Source organism: Hypanus sabinus, unplaced genomic scaffold (genome assembly GCF_030144855.1).
Source record: "Hypanus sabinus isolate sHypSab1 unplaced genomic scaffold, sHypSab1.hap1 scaffold_926, whole genome shotgun sequence".
Lineage (NCBI taxonomy): Eukaryota > Metazoa > Chordata > Chondrichthyes > Myliobatiformes > Dasyatidae > Hypanus > Hypanus sabinus.
Genome location: NW_026781779.1, coordinates 152736 through 167222, shown reverse-complemented (window position 1 = coordinate 167222; position 14487 = coordinate 152736). Strand labels below are relative to the sequence as shown.

The 14487-nt window shown below is 56.8% G+C and overlaps 1 protein-coding gene across 1 annotated transcript in view; it reads right to left on the bottom strand.

The window, feature by feature from the left end:
* Positions 1–5669: 5669 nt before the first annotated feature.
* Positions 5670–14487, bottom strand: part of LOC132390481 (free fatty acid receptor 3-like) — a 153357-nt gene continuing 144539 nt past the window's right edge. The window contains exon 2 of the mRNA XM_059963087.1: positions 5670–7781. Coding sequence (XP_059819070.1) covers positions 6755–7738 — 984 coding nt within the window. The 5' untranslated portion in view covers positions 7739–7781 and the 3' untranslated portion in view covers positions 5670–6754. The remainder of the gene's footprint in view (positions 7782–14487) is intronic.

Here is a 14487-nt window from a genome sequence, read left to right as displayed (position 1 = left end):
CCTCACCGCTCCCCGTCTCTGCGACCTCCCACATCGCTCCCCGTCTCTATGGTCCCTACACCCCTCCGCGTCTCTGTGTCCTCCCACACCCCTCACCGTCTCTGTGTCCTCCCACACCCCTCACCGTCTCTGTGGTCCCTACATCCCTCCCCATCTCTGTGACCTCCCACACCCCTCACCGTCTCTGTGGTCCCTACATCCCTCCCCATTTCTGTGACCTCCTATACCCCTCCCCATCTCTGTGACCTCCCACACCCCTCCCCATCTCTGACCTCCTACACACCACACCGTCTCTGCGACCTCCCACACCCCTCAATGCCTCTGCGACCTCCCACACCCCTCACCATCTCTGTGATCCCCTACACCCCTCCTCCTCTCTGTGGTCCCTAAACCCCTCACCGTCCCTGTGGTCCCTACACCCCTCACCATCTCTGTGACCTCCCACACCCCTCACTGTCTCTGTGACCTCCCACACCCCTCCCCGTCTCTGTGGTCCCTACACCCCTCACCATCTCTGTGACCTCCCACACCCCTCCCCGTCTCTGTGGTCCCTACACCCCTCACCATCTCTGTGACCTGCCTCACCCCTCCCCTTCTCTGTGACCTACCTCACCCCTCCCCGTCTCTGTGACCTCCCACACCCCTCCACTTCTCTGTGAACACCCACACCCCTCCCCGTCTCTGTGACCTCCCACACCCCTCCCCGTCTCTGTGACCTCCCACACCCCTCAATGTCTCTGACCCCTACACCCCTCCCAGTCTCTGTGATCCCTACACTCCTTCCAGTCTCTGTGATCCCCACACACCTTCCAGTCTCTGTGACCCCTACACCCCTCCGTCTCTGCGACCTCCCTCACCCCTCCCCGTCTCTGCGACCTCCCTCACCCCTCCTTGTCTCTGCGACCTCCCACACCCCTCAATGTCTCTGCGACCTCCCTCACCCCTCCGTCTCTGTGACCTCCCACACCCCTCCCCGTCTCTGCGACCTCCCTCACCACTCCCCATCCCTGCGACCTCCCTCACCGCTCCCCGTCTCTGCGACCTCCCACACCGCTCCCCGTCTCTATGGTCCCTACACCCCTCCGCGTCTCTGTGGTCCCTACACCCCTCCCTGTCTCTGTGGTCCCTACACCCCTCACCGTCTCTGTGTCCTCCCACACCCCTCACCATCTCTGTGGTCCCTACACCCCTCCCCGTCTCTGTGGTCCCTACACCCCTCACCGTCTCTGTGTCCTCCCACACCCCTCACCGTCTCTGTGGTCCCTACATCCCTCCCCGTCTCTGTGACCTCCTACACCCCTCCCTGTCTCTGTGACCTCCCACACCCCTCCCCATCTCTGCGACCTCCCTCACCACTCCCCATCCCTGCGACCTCCCTCACCGCTCCCTGTCTCTGCGACCTCCCACACCGCTCCCCGTCTCTATGGTCCCTACACCCCTCCGCGTCTCTGTGGTCCCTACACCCCTCCCTGTCTCTGTGGTCCCTACACCCCTCACCGTCTCTGTGACCTCCCACACCCCTCACCGTCTCTGTGGTCCCTACACCCCTCCCCGTCTCTGTGGTCCCTACACCCCTCACCGTCTCTGTGTCCTCCCACACCCCTCACCGTCTCTGTGGTCCCTACATCCCTCCCCATCTCTGTGACCTCCCACACCCCTCACCGTCTCTGTGGTCCCTACATCCCTCCCCATTTCTGTGACCTCCTACACCCCTCCCCATCTCTGACCTCCTACACACCACACCGTCTCTGCGACCTCCCACACCCCTCAATGCCTCTGCGACCTCCCACACCCCTCACCATCTCTGTGATCCCCTACACCCCTCCCCCTCTCTGTGGTCCCTAAACCCCTCACCGTCCCTGTGGTCCCTACACCACTCCCCATCTCTGTGACCTCCCACACCCCTCACTGTCTCTGTGACCTCCCACACCCCTCCCCGTCTCTGTGGTCCCTACACCCCTCACCATCTCTGTGACCTCCCACACCCCTCCCCGTCTCTGTGGTCCCTACACCCCTCCCCATTTCTGTGACCTCCTACACCCCTCCCCATCTCTGTGACCTGCCTCACCCCTCCCCTTCTCTGTGACCTACCTCACCCCTCCCCGTCTCTGTGACCTCCCACACCCCTCCACTTCTCTGTGAACACCCACACCCCTCCCCGTCTCTGTGACCTCCCACACCCCTCCCCGTCTCTGTGACCTCCCACACCCCTCAATGTCTCTGACCCCTACACCCCTCCCAGTCTCTGTGATCCCTACACTCCTTCCAGTCTCTGTGATCCCCACACACCTTCCAGTCTCTGTGACCCCTACACCCCTCCGTCTCTGCGACCTCCCTCACCCCTCCCCGTCTCTGCGACCTCCCTCACCCCTCCTTGTCTCTGCGACCTCCCACACCCCTCAATGTCTCTGCGACCTCCCTCACCCCTCCGTCTCTGTGACCTCCCACACCCCTCCCCATCTCTGTCATCCCTACACCCCTCCCCGTCTCTGTCATCCCTACACCCCTCCCCGTCTCTGTGTGGAGGATCAGAAGGATCTTGGGGTCCGAGTCCATAGGACGCTCAAAGCTGCTGCACAGGTTGAATCTGTGGTTAAGAAAGCAGATGGTTCACTGGCCTTCATCAAATGTGGAATTGAGTTTAGGAGCCAAGAGGTAATGTTGCAGCTATATAGGACCCTGGTCAGACCCCACTTGGAGTACTGTGCTCAGTTCTGGTCGCCTCACAACAGGAAGGATGTGGAAACCATAGAAAGGGTGCAGAAATTTACAATGATTCAGTCCTGATGAAGGGTCCTGGCCCAAAACGTTGACTGCTCATTTCAACGGATGCTGCCTGACCTGCTGAGTTCATCTAGCTTGTTTGTGCATGTTGATTTGACCACAGCATCTGCAGTGTACTATGTTTGAGATTTACAAGGATGTTAACTGGATTGAGAAGCATGCCTTATGAGAATAGGTTAAGTGAACTCGGCCTTTTCTCCTTGGAGCGACAGAGGATGAGAGGGGATCTGATAGAGGTGAACAAGATAATGAGAGGCATTGATCATGTGGATAGTCAGGTTTTTTCCCAGGGATGAAATGGCTAACCCAAGAAGGCACAGTTTTAAGGTGCATGGAAATAGGTACAGAGGAGATGTCAGGGGTGAATTATGAGGCTATAAGGCTAACAAGGCTACATTAGCTAAAAGGCTACGAGGCTACAAGGGCAGATTATGAGCTATAAGGCTAGAACTTGCGTGTGTGAATTGGGGTGATTTTTTTCAGGGAAATGTACGATGGACATGTGGTCGATGTTTAAGGATCTCTTGCAGGATGTTGGGGATAAATTTGTCCTGGTGAAGAAGATAAAGAATGGTAGGGTGAAGGAACCATGGGTGACAAGTGAAGTGGAAAATCTAGTCAGGTGGAAGAAGGCAGCATACATGAGGTTTAGGAAGCAAGGATCAGATGGGTCTATTGAGGAATATGGGGTAGCAAGAAAGGAGCTTAAGAAGGGGCTGAGAAGAGCAAGAAGGGGGCATGAGAAGGCCTTGGCGAGTAGGGTAAAGGAAAACCCCAAGGCATTCTTCATTTATGTGAAGAACAAAAGGATGACAGGAGTGAAGGTAGGACTGATTAGAGATAAAAGTGGGAAGATGTGCCTGGAGGCTGTGGAAGTGAGCGAAGTCCTCAATGAATACTTCTCTTCGGTATTCACCACTGAGAGGGAACTTCATGACGGTGAGGACAATATGAGTGAGGTTGATGTTCTGGAGCATGTTGATATTAAGGGAGAGAAGGTGTTGGAGTTGTTAAAATACATTAGGACGGATAAGTCCCCAGGGCCTGATGGAATATTCCCCAGGCTGCTCCACGAAGCGAGTGAAGAGATTTCTGAGCCTCTGGCTAGGATCTTTAAGTCCTTGTTGTCCATGGGAATGGTACCGGAGGATTGGAGGGAGGCTAATGTTGTCCCCTTGTTCAAAAAATCTAGTAGGGATAGTCCAGGTAATTATAGACCAGTGAGCCTTACGTCCGTGGTGGGAAAGCTGCTGGAAAAGATTCTTAGAGATAGGATCTGTGGGCATTTAGAGAATCATGGTCTGATCAGGGACAGTCAGCATGGTTATGTGAAGGGCAGATCATGTCTAACAAGCCTGATAGAGTTCTTTGAGGAGGTGACCAGGCATATAGATGAGGGTAGTGCAGTGGATGTGATCTGCGTGGATTTTAGTAAGGTATTTGTCAAGGTTCCACACAGTAGGCTTATTCAGAAAGTCAGAAGGCATGGGATCCAGGGAAGTTTGGCCAGGTGGATTCAGAATTGGCTTGCCTGCAGAAGGCAGAGGGTTGTGGTGGAGGGAGTACATTCAGATTGGGTTGTGACTAGTGGTGTCCCACAAGGATCTGTTCTGGGACCTCTACTTTTTGTGATTTTTATTAATGACCTGGATGAGGGGGTAGAAGGGTGGGTTGGCAAGTTTGCAGATGACACAAAGGTTGGTGGTGTTGTGGATAGTGTAGAGGATTGTCGAAGATTGCAGAGAGACATTGATAGGATACAGAAGTGGGCTGAGAAGTGGCAGATGGAGTTCAACCCGGAGAAGTGTGAGGTGGTACACTTTGGAAGGACAAACTCCAAGGCAGAGTACAAAGTAAATGGCAGGATACTTGGTAGTGTGGAGGAGCAGAGGGATCTGGGGGTACATGGCCACAGATCCCTGAAACTTGCCTCACAGGTAGATAGGGTAGTTAAGAAAGCTTATGGGGTGTTAGCTTTCATAAGTCGAGGGATAGAGTTTAAGAGACGCGATGTAATGATGCAGCTCTATATAACTCTGGTTAGGCCACACTTGGAGTACTGTGTCCAGTTCTGGTCGCCTCACTATAGGAAGGATGTGGAAGCATTGGAAAGGGTACAGAGGAGATTTACCAGGATGCTGCCTGGTTTAGAGAGTATGGATTATGATCAGAGATTAAGGGAGCTAGGGCTTTACTCTTTGGAGAGAAGGAAGATGAGAGGAGACATGATAGAGGTGTACAAGATATTAAGAGGAATAGATAGAGTGGACAGCCAGCGCCTCTTCCCCAGGGCACCACTGCTCAGTACAAGAGGACATGGCTTTAAGGTAAGGGGAGGGAAGTTCAAGGGGGATATTAGAGGAAGGTTTTTCACTCAGAGAGTGGTTGGTGCGTGGAATTCACTGCCTGAGTCAGTGGTGGAGGCAGATACACTAGTGAATTTTAAGAGACTACTAGACAGGGATATGGAGAATTTAAGGTGGGGGGTTATATGGGAGGCAGGGTTTGAGGGTCGGCACAACATTGTGGGCCGAAGGGCCTGTAATATGCTGTACAATTCTATGTTCCATGTAAGTTTTATATGCAGAGAGTGGTGAGTACGTAGAATGGGCTGCCGGCAATGGTGGTGGAGCCGGATATGACGGACTCCTGGACAGTTATATGGAGCTTAGGAAAATAGAGTGGTATGGGTAACCCTAGATAATTCTTAAATAAGTACATATTCAGCACAGATTTGTGGGCTGAAGGGCTTGTATTGTGCTGCAGGTTTTCTATGTTTCTATACAATCCACCTCCAACAAGGAGTAACATTTCTAGTCCAGACGGCCATTGATAAACTACACGGTTCAACAATTCTGCATTTACAGGGGTATGGTGGCTTTTATTACAGATTTATTTCATCACTGAATTACATTATTTCATATCCTTGAGCTAGACCCAAACCCAGAGCACCATGCACAGTTCCAGTCTCCGTGTCCCTGGATCAGACCCACACCGGGAGCACCGTGCACATTTCCAGTCTCTGTATCCCTGGATCAGACCCACACCAGGAGCACCGTGCACAGTTCCAGTCTCTGTATCCCTGGGTCAGACCCACACCGGGAGCACCGTGTACAGTTCCAGTCTCAGTGTCCCTGGGTCAGACCCACACCGGGAGCACCGTGCACAGTTCCAGTCTCCGTGTCCCTGGGACAGACCCACACCAGGAGCACTGTGCACAGTTCCAGTCTCCGTATCCCTGGATCAGACCCACACCGGGAGCACCGTGCACAGTTCCAGTCTCTGTGTCCCTGGGTCAGACCCACACCGGGAGCACCGTGCACAGTTCCAGTCTCTGTGTCCCTGGGTCAGACCCACACCGGAACACCGTGCACAGTTCCAGTCTCTGCACCCTGGGTCAGACCCACACCGGGAGCACCGTGCACAGTTCCAGTCTCTGTACCCCTGGGTCGGACCCACACCAGGAGTACCATGGATGGTCTAGTCTCTATCCCAGTGTCTGGTGTTAAATCCATGGTGAATCAGGATAGTGGATGCAGAATCTCAAATCGGAGGCTGAGTTCCAAACATTCCAGCTGAATTGATGAGACAGAAGACGAGGTGGAAAACGGGGTGGGAGGGAAGAGAGACAAAATAAAGAATGGGCAGTGAGGAGATGGCTCCAGCTGTAGGATTGGTCAACACAACCCTCCACAGAGAGAAATGGGCTGGGGAGGGGAGTTGATGGATCAGAGATTCCAGGGTAGAGAGATGAGCGAGAGTGGGAGGTTTTGGGGATGGGGGCCACGAAGGTGATGGGTGGGGAGTCGATGTTGGGTGGGCTGTGGGGAAGATGGGTAAGTGGGGGGTTCTATTGGAAATACTTGTGCCCCTTTGATATCCCCCTTGTGAGGTGCATCAACATGACCCCCCGTGACCTCCCTCGCCCTCGCCCCGCTCTGTGACCCCCTTACCCTCCAGAGGCAGTGTGTCAGAGGCGGGAAGATTGAGTCTGTGTGCCGATCTGGCTGCGGAGTTCTGGGACACGGGACTGGCTGGGCGCAAGCCCCAGCAGACGCATGGGGCTGAGCAGGGACAGCTTGCGGCAGATGCCAGACATGCAGTCCCTGCACGTGCGCTTGACGGCACCGGACGAGAAATAGAAGATGAGCGGGTCCAAGCTGGTGTTGAAGGTGCTGAGAAGGAGGGCATCGGTCCGCCAGTGCGGGCTGCGGTTCTGGGCGTAGCCCACGAAGTGTGAGACATTGTAGGGGGCGAAGCAGACCAGGAAGACGAAGAGCGTAGTGAGCACCAGCCCCACCGCCCGCAGCTTCTTCTCCCGGCTGATGTGTGGCGATGAGAGGAGGATGTGCACAAAGCTGGCGTAGCAGTATGTGGTGATGAGCAGCGGGAGGCAGAAGAGCACGATGCCCAGCTCCAGCCGGAAGGGCAAGAGGATGCCAAGCTGGTCGTCACTGAAGCTGTCGTAGCAGACGGTGCCGTTGGCAGTGTTGTTCCCGGTGCGCCGATACTCAGTGATGTAGACGATGCTGCAGTGCGAGAAGGCGCAGAGCCAGAGCAGGCCGCTCACCAGGATGGCGTGTGCTGGCTTACGGCACATCTTGTAGCGGAGTGGGTAGGCGACACCGAGGTAGCGCTCCACTGCCACGGCAGTCAGAAAGAGGATGCTGCTGTAGATGGCACTGAAGTAGAAGAGGCCGCTGAGGGGGCAGAGGAAAACGGGTAGCACCCAGCGGCTGCCCTTGGTCGCTTCCACCAGCTTGAAGGGCAGGAAGAGCAGAAAGGCCAGGTCGGAAATGGTCAGGTTAATGAGGAAGATGATGTTGGGCCCTGCCTTGCGCCGCGCCTTCGACAGGAACGCGTAGAGGGCGAGAGTGTTGGCCGGGAGGCCCGTCAGCAGCGCCAGAGAGTAGATAGTGATGTGGAGGCTGTCAGAGGCATTCTGGTCAGCCATGGTCCGGTCTGCATCACAGGTTGGGCAGTGGGGTTGCGGTCAGCTACGAGGGGAAAATGGAGGAGGAAGTAAAGGGGCAGTGAGAGAGGGGGCAGTGCGGAAAAGTGAAGAGGAGAGAAGAGGGTGGTAAGAAAAAGGGGGAATGGGTGGGGAGAAGGGGATTTAGGTGGCGAGAGAGGAAGAGAGGGAGGGTGGAGAGAGGGTGAGGGAGGAGAATGAGAATTAATTGATGTAGTAACACATCCTGGACAGCAGTCACCTTTCACCCTCCCCAGTCAAAGTAACCCCTTCTGCCACCCGTACCCCTCCCTGTCTCCATGACCTCCTCCAGCCCCTACATCCCTCCCTGTTTCTGTGATCCCCGACAGCTCCTGCGCCCGTCCCGTGTGTGTGACCCCCTCCAGCCCCTACATCCCTCCCTGTTTCTGTGAACCCCGACAGCTCCTGCGCCCGTCCCCGTGTGTATGACCCCCTCCAGCCCCTACATCCCTCCCTGTTTCTGTGATCCCCGAGAGCTCCTGCGCCCGTCCCCGTGTGTGTGACCCCCTCCAGCCCCTACATCCCTCCCTGTTTCTGTGATCCCCGAGAGCTCCTGCGCCCGTCCCCGTGTGTGTGACCCCCTCCAGCCCCTACATCCCTCCCTGTTTCTGTGAACCCCGACAGCTCCTGCGCCCGTCCCCGTGTGTGTGACCCCCTCCAGCCCCTACATCCCTCCCTGTTTCTGTGAACCCCGACAGCTCCTGCGCCCGTCCCGTGTGTGTGACCCCCTCCAGCCCCTACATCCCTCCCTGTTTCTGTGAACCCCGACAGCTCCTGCACCCGTCCCGTGTGTGTGACCCCCTCCAGCCCCTACATCCCTCCCTGTTTCTGTGATCCCCGAGAGCTCCTGCGCCCGTCCCGTGTGTGTGACCCCCTCCAGCCCCTACATCCCTCCCTGTTTCTGTGAACCCCGACAGCTCCTGCGCCCGTCCCCGTGTGTGTGACCCCCTCCAGCCCCTACATCCCTCCCTGTTTCTGTGAACCCCGACAGCTCCTGCGCCCGTCCCGTGTGTGTGACCCCCTCCAGCCCCTACATCCCTCCCTGTTTCTGTGAACCCCGACAGCTCCTGCGCCCGTCCCGTGTGTGTGACCCCCTCCAGCCCCTACATCCCTCCCTGTTTCTGTGAACCCCGACAGCTCCTGCGCCCGTCCCGTGTGTGTGACCCCCTCCAGCCCCTACATCCCTCCCTGTTTCTGTGAACCCCGACAGCTCCTGCGCCCGTCCCGTGTGTGTGACCCCCTCCAGCCCCTACATCCCTCCCTGTTTCTGTGAACCCCGACAGCTCCTGCGCCCGTCCCGTGTGTGTGACCCCCTCCAGCCCCTACATCCCTCCCTGTTTCTGTGAACCCCGACAGCTCCTGCGCCCGTCCCGTGTGTGTGACCCCCTCCAGCCCCTACATCCCTCCCTGTTTCTGTGATCCCCGAGAGCTCCTGCGCCCGTCCCGTGTGTATGACCCCCTCCAGCCCCTACATCCCTCCCTGTTTCTGTGAACCCCGACAGCTCCTGCGCCCGTCCCGTGTGTGTGACCCCCTCCAGCCCCTACATCCCTCCCTGTTTCTGTGAACCCCGACAGCTCCTGCGCCCGTCCCCGTGTGTATGACCCCCTCCAGCCCCTACATCCCTCCCTGTTTCTGTGATCCCCGAGAGCTCCTGCGCCCGTCCCCGTGTGTATGACCCCCTCCAGCCTCTAAACCCCAAAGCAGAGATGCAGAGAAATTTCTTCAGCCAGAGGGTGGTGAATCTGTGGAATTTGTTGCCACAGGCAGCTGTGGAGGCCAGGTCGCTGGGGGTATTTAAGGCAGAGATTCACAGGTTCTTGATTGGACGTGGCATCAAAGGTTATGGGGAGAAAGCCGGGAACTGGGGGTTGAGGAAGAGATTTTAAAAAAGGATTAGTCGGGATTGAACGGGGAAAACAGACTTGATGAGCCAGACGGCCAAACTCTGTTTCTTTGTCTTATGGGTCTGGAATCAGAACAATTTTGTTCCCTTTACATTTCTGTACTAGAAATGACATTAAACAATCTTGAATCTTAAATCTTCAGAAACACATCAGTGGAAACAAACCATCCACACACAGGTAACTTGTACACGTTCCATGCACAAACTGCACTGTCAAAATCACTGTGGCGATGCAGAGAAAATTATCAAATTGCATTGTAATTCATCACAGTAAATGGCATAGTGATAGACCTGTTCCCCAGTGTTATACAGTGCCAGACTCGTCCCCACCAGTACCGTACCCTGGTGTTACACAGTGACAGACCCATACCCCGGTGTTACACAGTGTCAGACTCGTCCCCACCGGTACCGTACCCCGGTGTTACACAGTGACAGACTCGTCCCCACCGGTACCGTACCCGGGTGTTACACAGTGACAGATCTGTCCCCACCGGTACCGTATCCCAGTGGTATAGAGTGACAGACCCGTCCCCACCGGTACCGTATCCCAGTGGTACAGAGTGACAGACCCATCCCCACCGGTACCGTATCCCAGTGGTACAGAGTGACAGACCCATCCCCACAGCTTTTGTATCCCAGTGGTATAGAGTGACAGGCCCGTCTCCACCGATACCGTATCCCAGTGGTACAGAGTGACAGACCCGTCCCCACCGATACCGTATCCCAGTGGTACGAGAGACAGACCCGTCCCTACCGGTACCGTATCCCAGTGGTACAGAGTGACAGACCCGTCCCCACCGATACCGTATCCCAGTGGTAGGAGAGACAGAGCCGTCCCTACCGGTACCGTATCCCAGTGGTACAGAGTGACAGACCCGTCCCCACCGGTACCGTATCCCAGTGGGACAGAGTGACAGACCCATCCCCACCGGTACAGTATCCCAGTGGTACAGAGTGACAGACCCATCCCCACCGGTACCGTATCCCAGTGGTACAGAGTGACAGACCCGTCCCCACCGGTACCGTACCCCGGTGGTAGAGAGTGACAGATCCATCCCCACCGGTACCGTATCCCGGTGTTACACTGTGACAGACCCGTACCCCGGTGTTATACAGTGACAGACCTGTCCCCACCGGTACCGTATCACGGTGTTACACAGTGACAGACCCGTACCCCACCGGTAATGTACCCCGGTGTTACACAGTCACAGACCCATCCCCACTGGTACCGTACCCCGGTGGTAAACAGTGACAGACCTGTCCACACCGGTACCGTACCCCGGTGTTACACAGTGACAGACCTGTCCCCACAGGTACCGTACCCTGGTGTTACACAGTGACAGACCTGTCCACTCTGGTACCGTACCCCGGTGTTATACAGAGACAGACCTGTCCGCACCGGTACTGTACCCCGGTGTTACACAGTGACAGACTCCTCCCCACCGGTACCGTACCCTGGTTTTACAGAGTGACAGTCTCCTCCCCACCGGTACCGTACCCCGGTGTTACACAGTGGCAGACCTGTCCCCACCCGTAGTGTACCCCGGTGTTACACACTGACCGACCTGTCCCCACCGGTACTGTACCCCGGTGTTACACAGTGACAGACCTGTCCCCACCCGTAGTGTACCCCGGTGTTACACACTGACCGATCTGTCCCCACCGGTACTGTACCCCGGTGTTACACAGTGACAGACCTGTCCCCACCCGTAGTGTACCCCGGTGTTACACACTGACCGACCTGTCCCCACCAGTACTGTACCCCGGTGTTACACAGTGACAGACCTGTCCCCACCGGTACTGTACCCCGGTGTTACACAGTGACAGACCTGTGCCCACCGGTACCGTACCTCGGTGTTACACAGAGACAGATCTGTCCCCACCAGTACCGTACCCCGGTGTTACACAGTGACAGACCTGTCCCCACCGGTACCGTACCCCGGTGGTAAACAGTGACAGACCCGTCCCCACCGGTACTGTATCCCAGTGGTACAGAGTGACAGACCCGTCCCCACCGATACCGTATCCCAGTGGTACAGAGTGACAGACCTGACCCCACCGGTACCGTACCTCGGTGTTACACACTGACCGACCTGTCCCCACCGGTACTGTACCCCGGTGTTACACAGTGACAGACCTGACCCCCCTGGTACCGTACCCCGGTGTTACACAGTGACAGACCCGTCTCCACTGGTACCATATCCCAGTGGTACAGAGTGACAGACCCGTCCCCACCGGTACCGTATCCTAGTGGGACAGAGTGACAGACCCGTCCCCACCGGTGCCGTTTCCCAGTGGTACAGAGTGACAGACCCTTCCCCACCGGTACCGTATCCCAGTGGTACAGAGTGACAGACCCGTCCCCACCGGTACCGTATCCTAGTGGTACAGAGTGACAGACCCGTCCCCACTGATACCATATCCCAGTGTTACAGACTGACAGACCCGTCCCCACCGGTACATTATCCCAGTGGGACAGAGTGACAGACTCATCCCCACTGGTACCGTTTCCCAGTGGTACAGAGTGACAGACCTGTCCCCACCGGTACCGTACCCCGGTGTTACACAGTGACAGACCTGTCCCCACCGGTACCGTACCCCGGTGGTACAGAGTGACAGACCCATCCCCACCGGTATTGTATCCCAGTGGTACAGAGTGACAGACCCGTCCCTACCGATACCGTATCCCAGTGGTACAGAGTGACAGACCCATCCCCACCGGTATTGTATCCCAGTGGTACAGAGTGACAGACCCATCCCCACCGGTACCGTACCCCGGTGGTACAGAGTGACAGACCCTTCCCCACCGGTACCGTATCCCAGTGGTACAGAGTGACAGACCCGTCCCCACCGGTACCGTACCCCGGTGGTACAGAGTGACAGATCCATCCCCACCGGTAACGTATCCCAGTGGTACAGAGTGACAGACCCGTCCCCACCGGTACTGTATCCCAGTGGTACAGAGTGACAGACCCGTACCCACCGGTACCGTATCCCAGTGGGACAGAGTGACAGACCCATCCCCACCGGTACTGTACCCCTATGTTACACAGTGACAGACCTGTCCCCACAGGTACTGTACCCAGGTGTAACACTGTGAAAGACCCGTACCCCACCAGTACCGTACCCCGTTGTTTCAAGGTGACAGACTCCTCCGCAGCGGGACCGTAACACGGTGTTACACAGTGACAGACCTGTCCCCACTGGTACCGTATCCCAGTGTTACACAGTGACAGACCTGTCCCCACCGGTACCGTATCCCGGTGTTACACTGTGACAGACCCGTACCCCGGTGTTATACAGTGACAGACCTGTCCCCAGCGGTACCGTATCCCGGTGTTACACAGTGACAGACCCGTACCCAACCGGTAATGTACCCCGGTGTTACACAGTGACAGACCCATCCCCACTGGTACCGTACTCCGGTGGTAAACAGTGACAGAGCTGTCCCATCCGGTATCGTACCCCTGTGTTACACAGTGACAGACCTGTCCACACCGGTACCGTACCCCGGTGTTACACAGTGACAGACCTGTCCCCACAGGTACCGTACCCTGGTGTTACACAGTGACAGACCTGTCCACTCTGGTACCGTACCCCGGTGTTATACAGAGACAGACCTGTCCGCACCGGTACCGTATCCCGGTGTTACACAGTGACAGACCCGTACCCCACCGGTAATGTACCCCGGTGTTACACAGTGACAGACTCCTCCCCACCGGTACCGTACCCTGGTTTTACAGTCTCCTCCCCACCGGTACCGTACCCCGGTGTTACACAGTGGCAGACCTGTCCCCACCCGTAGTGTACCCCGGTGTTACACACTGACTGACCTGTCCCCACCGGTACTGTACCCCGGTGTTACACAGTGACAGACCTGTCCCCACCCGTAGTGTACCCCGGTGTTACACACTGACCGACCTGTCCCCACCGGTACTGTACCCCGGTGTTACACAGTGACAGACCTGTCCCCACCCGTAGTGTACCCCGGTGTTACACACTGACCGACCTGTCCCCACCAGTACTGTACCCCGGTGTTACACAGTGACAGACCTGTCCCCACCGGTACTGTACCCCGGTGTTACACAGTGACAGACCTGTGCCCACCGGTACCGTACCTCGGTGTTACACAGAGACAGACATGTCCCCACCAGTACCGTACCCCGGTGTTACACACTGACCGACCTGTCCCCACCGGTACTATACCCCGGTGTTACACATTGACAGACCTGTCCCCACCAGTACCGTATCCCGGTGTTACACACTGACAGATCTGTCCCCACCAGTACCGTACCCCGGTGTTACACAGTGACAGACCTGTCCCCACCGGTACCGTACCCCGGTGGTAAACAGTGACAGACCCGTCCCCACCGGTACTGTATCCCAGTGGTACAGAGTGACAGACCCGTCCCCACCGATACCGTATCCCAGTGGTACAGAGTGACAGACCTGACCCCACCGGTACCGTACCTCGGTGTTACACACTGACCGACCTGTCCCCACCGGTACTGTACCCCGGTGTTACACAGTGACAGACCTGACCCCCCTGGTACCGTACCCCGGTGTTACACAGTGACAGACCCGTCTCCACTGGTACCATATCCCAGTGGTACAGAGTGACAGACCCGTCCCCACCGGTACCGTATCCTAGTGGGACAGAGTGACAGACCCGTCCCCACCGGTGCCGTTTCCCAGTGGTACAGAGTGACAGACCCTTCCCCACCGGTACCGTATCCTAGTGGTACAGAGTGACAGACCCGTCCCCACTGATACCATATCCCAGTGTTACAGACTGACAGACCCGTC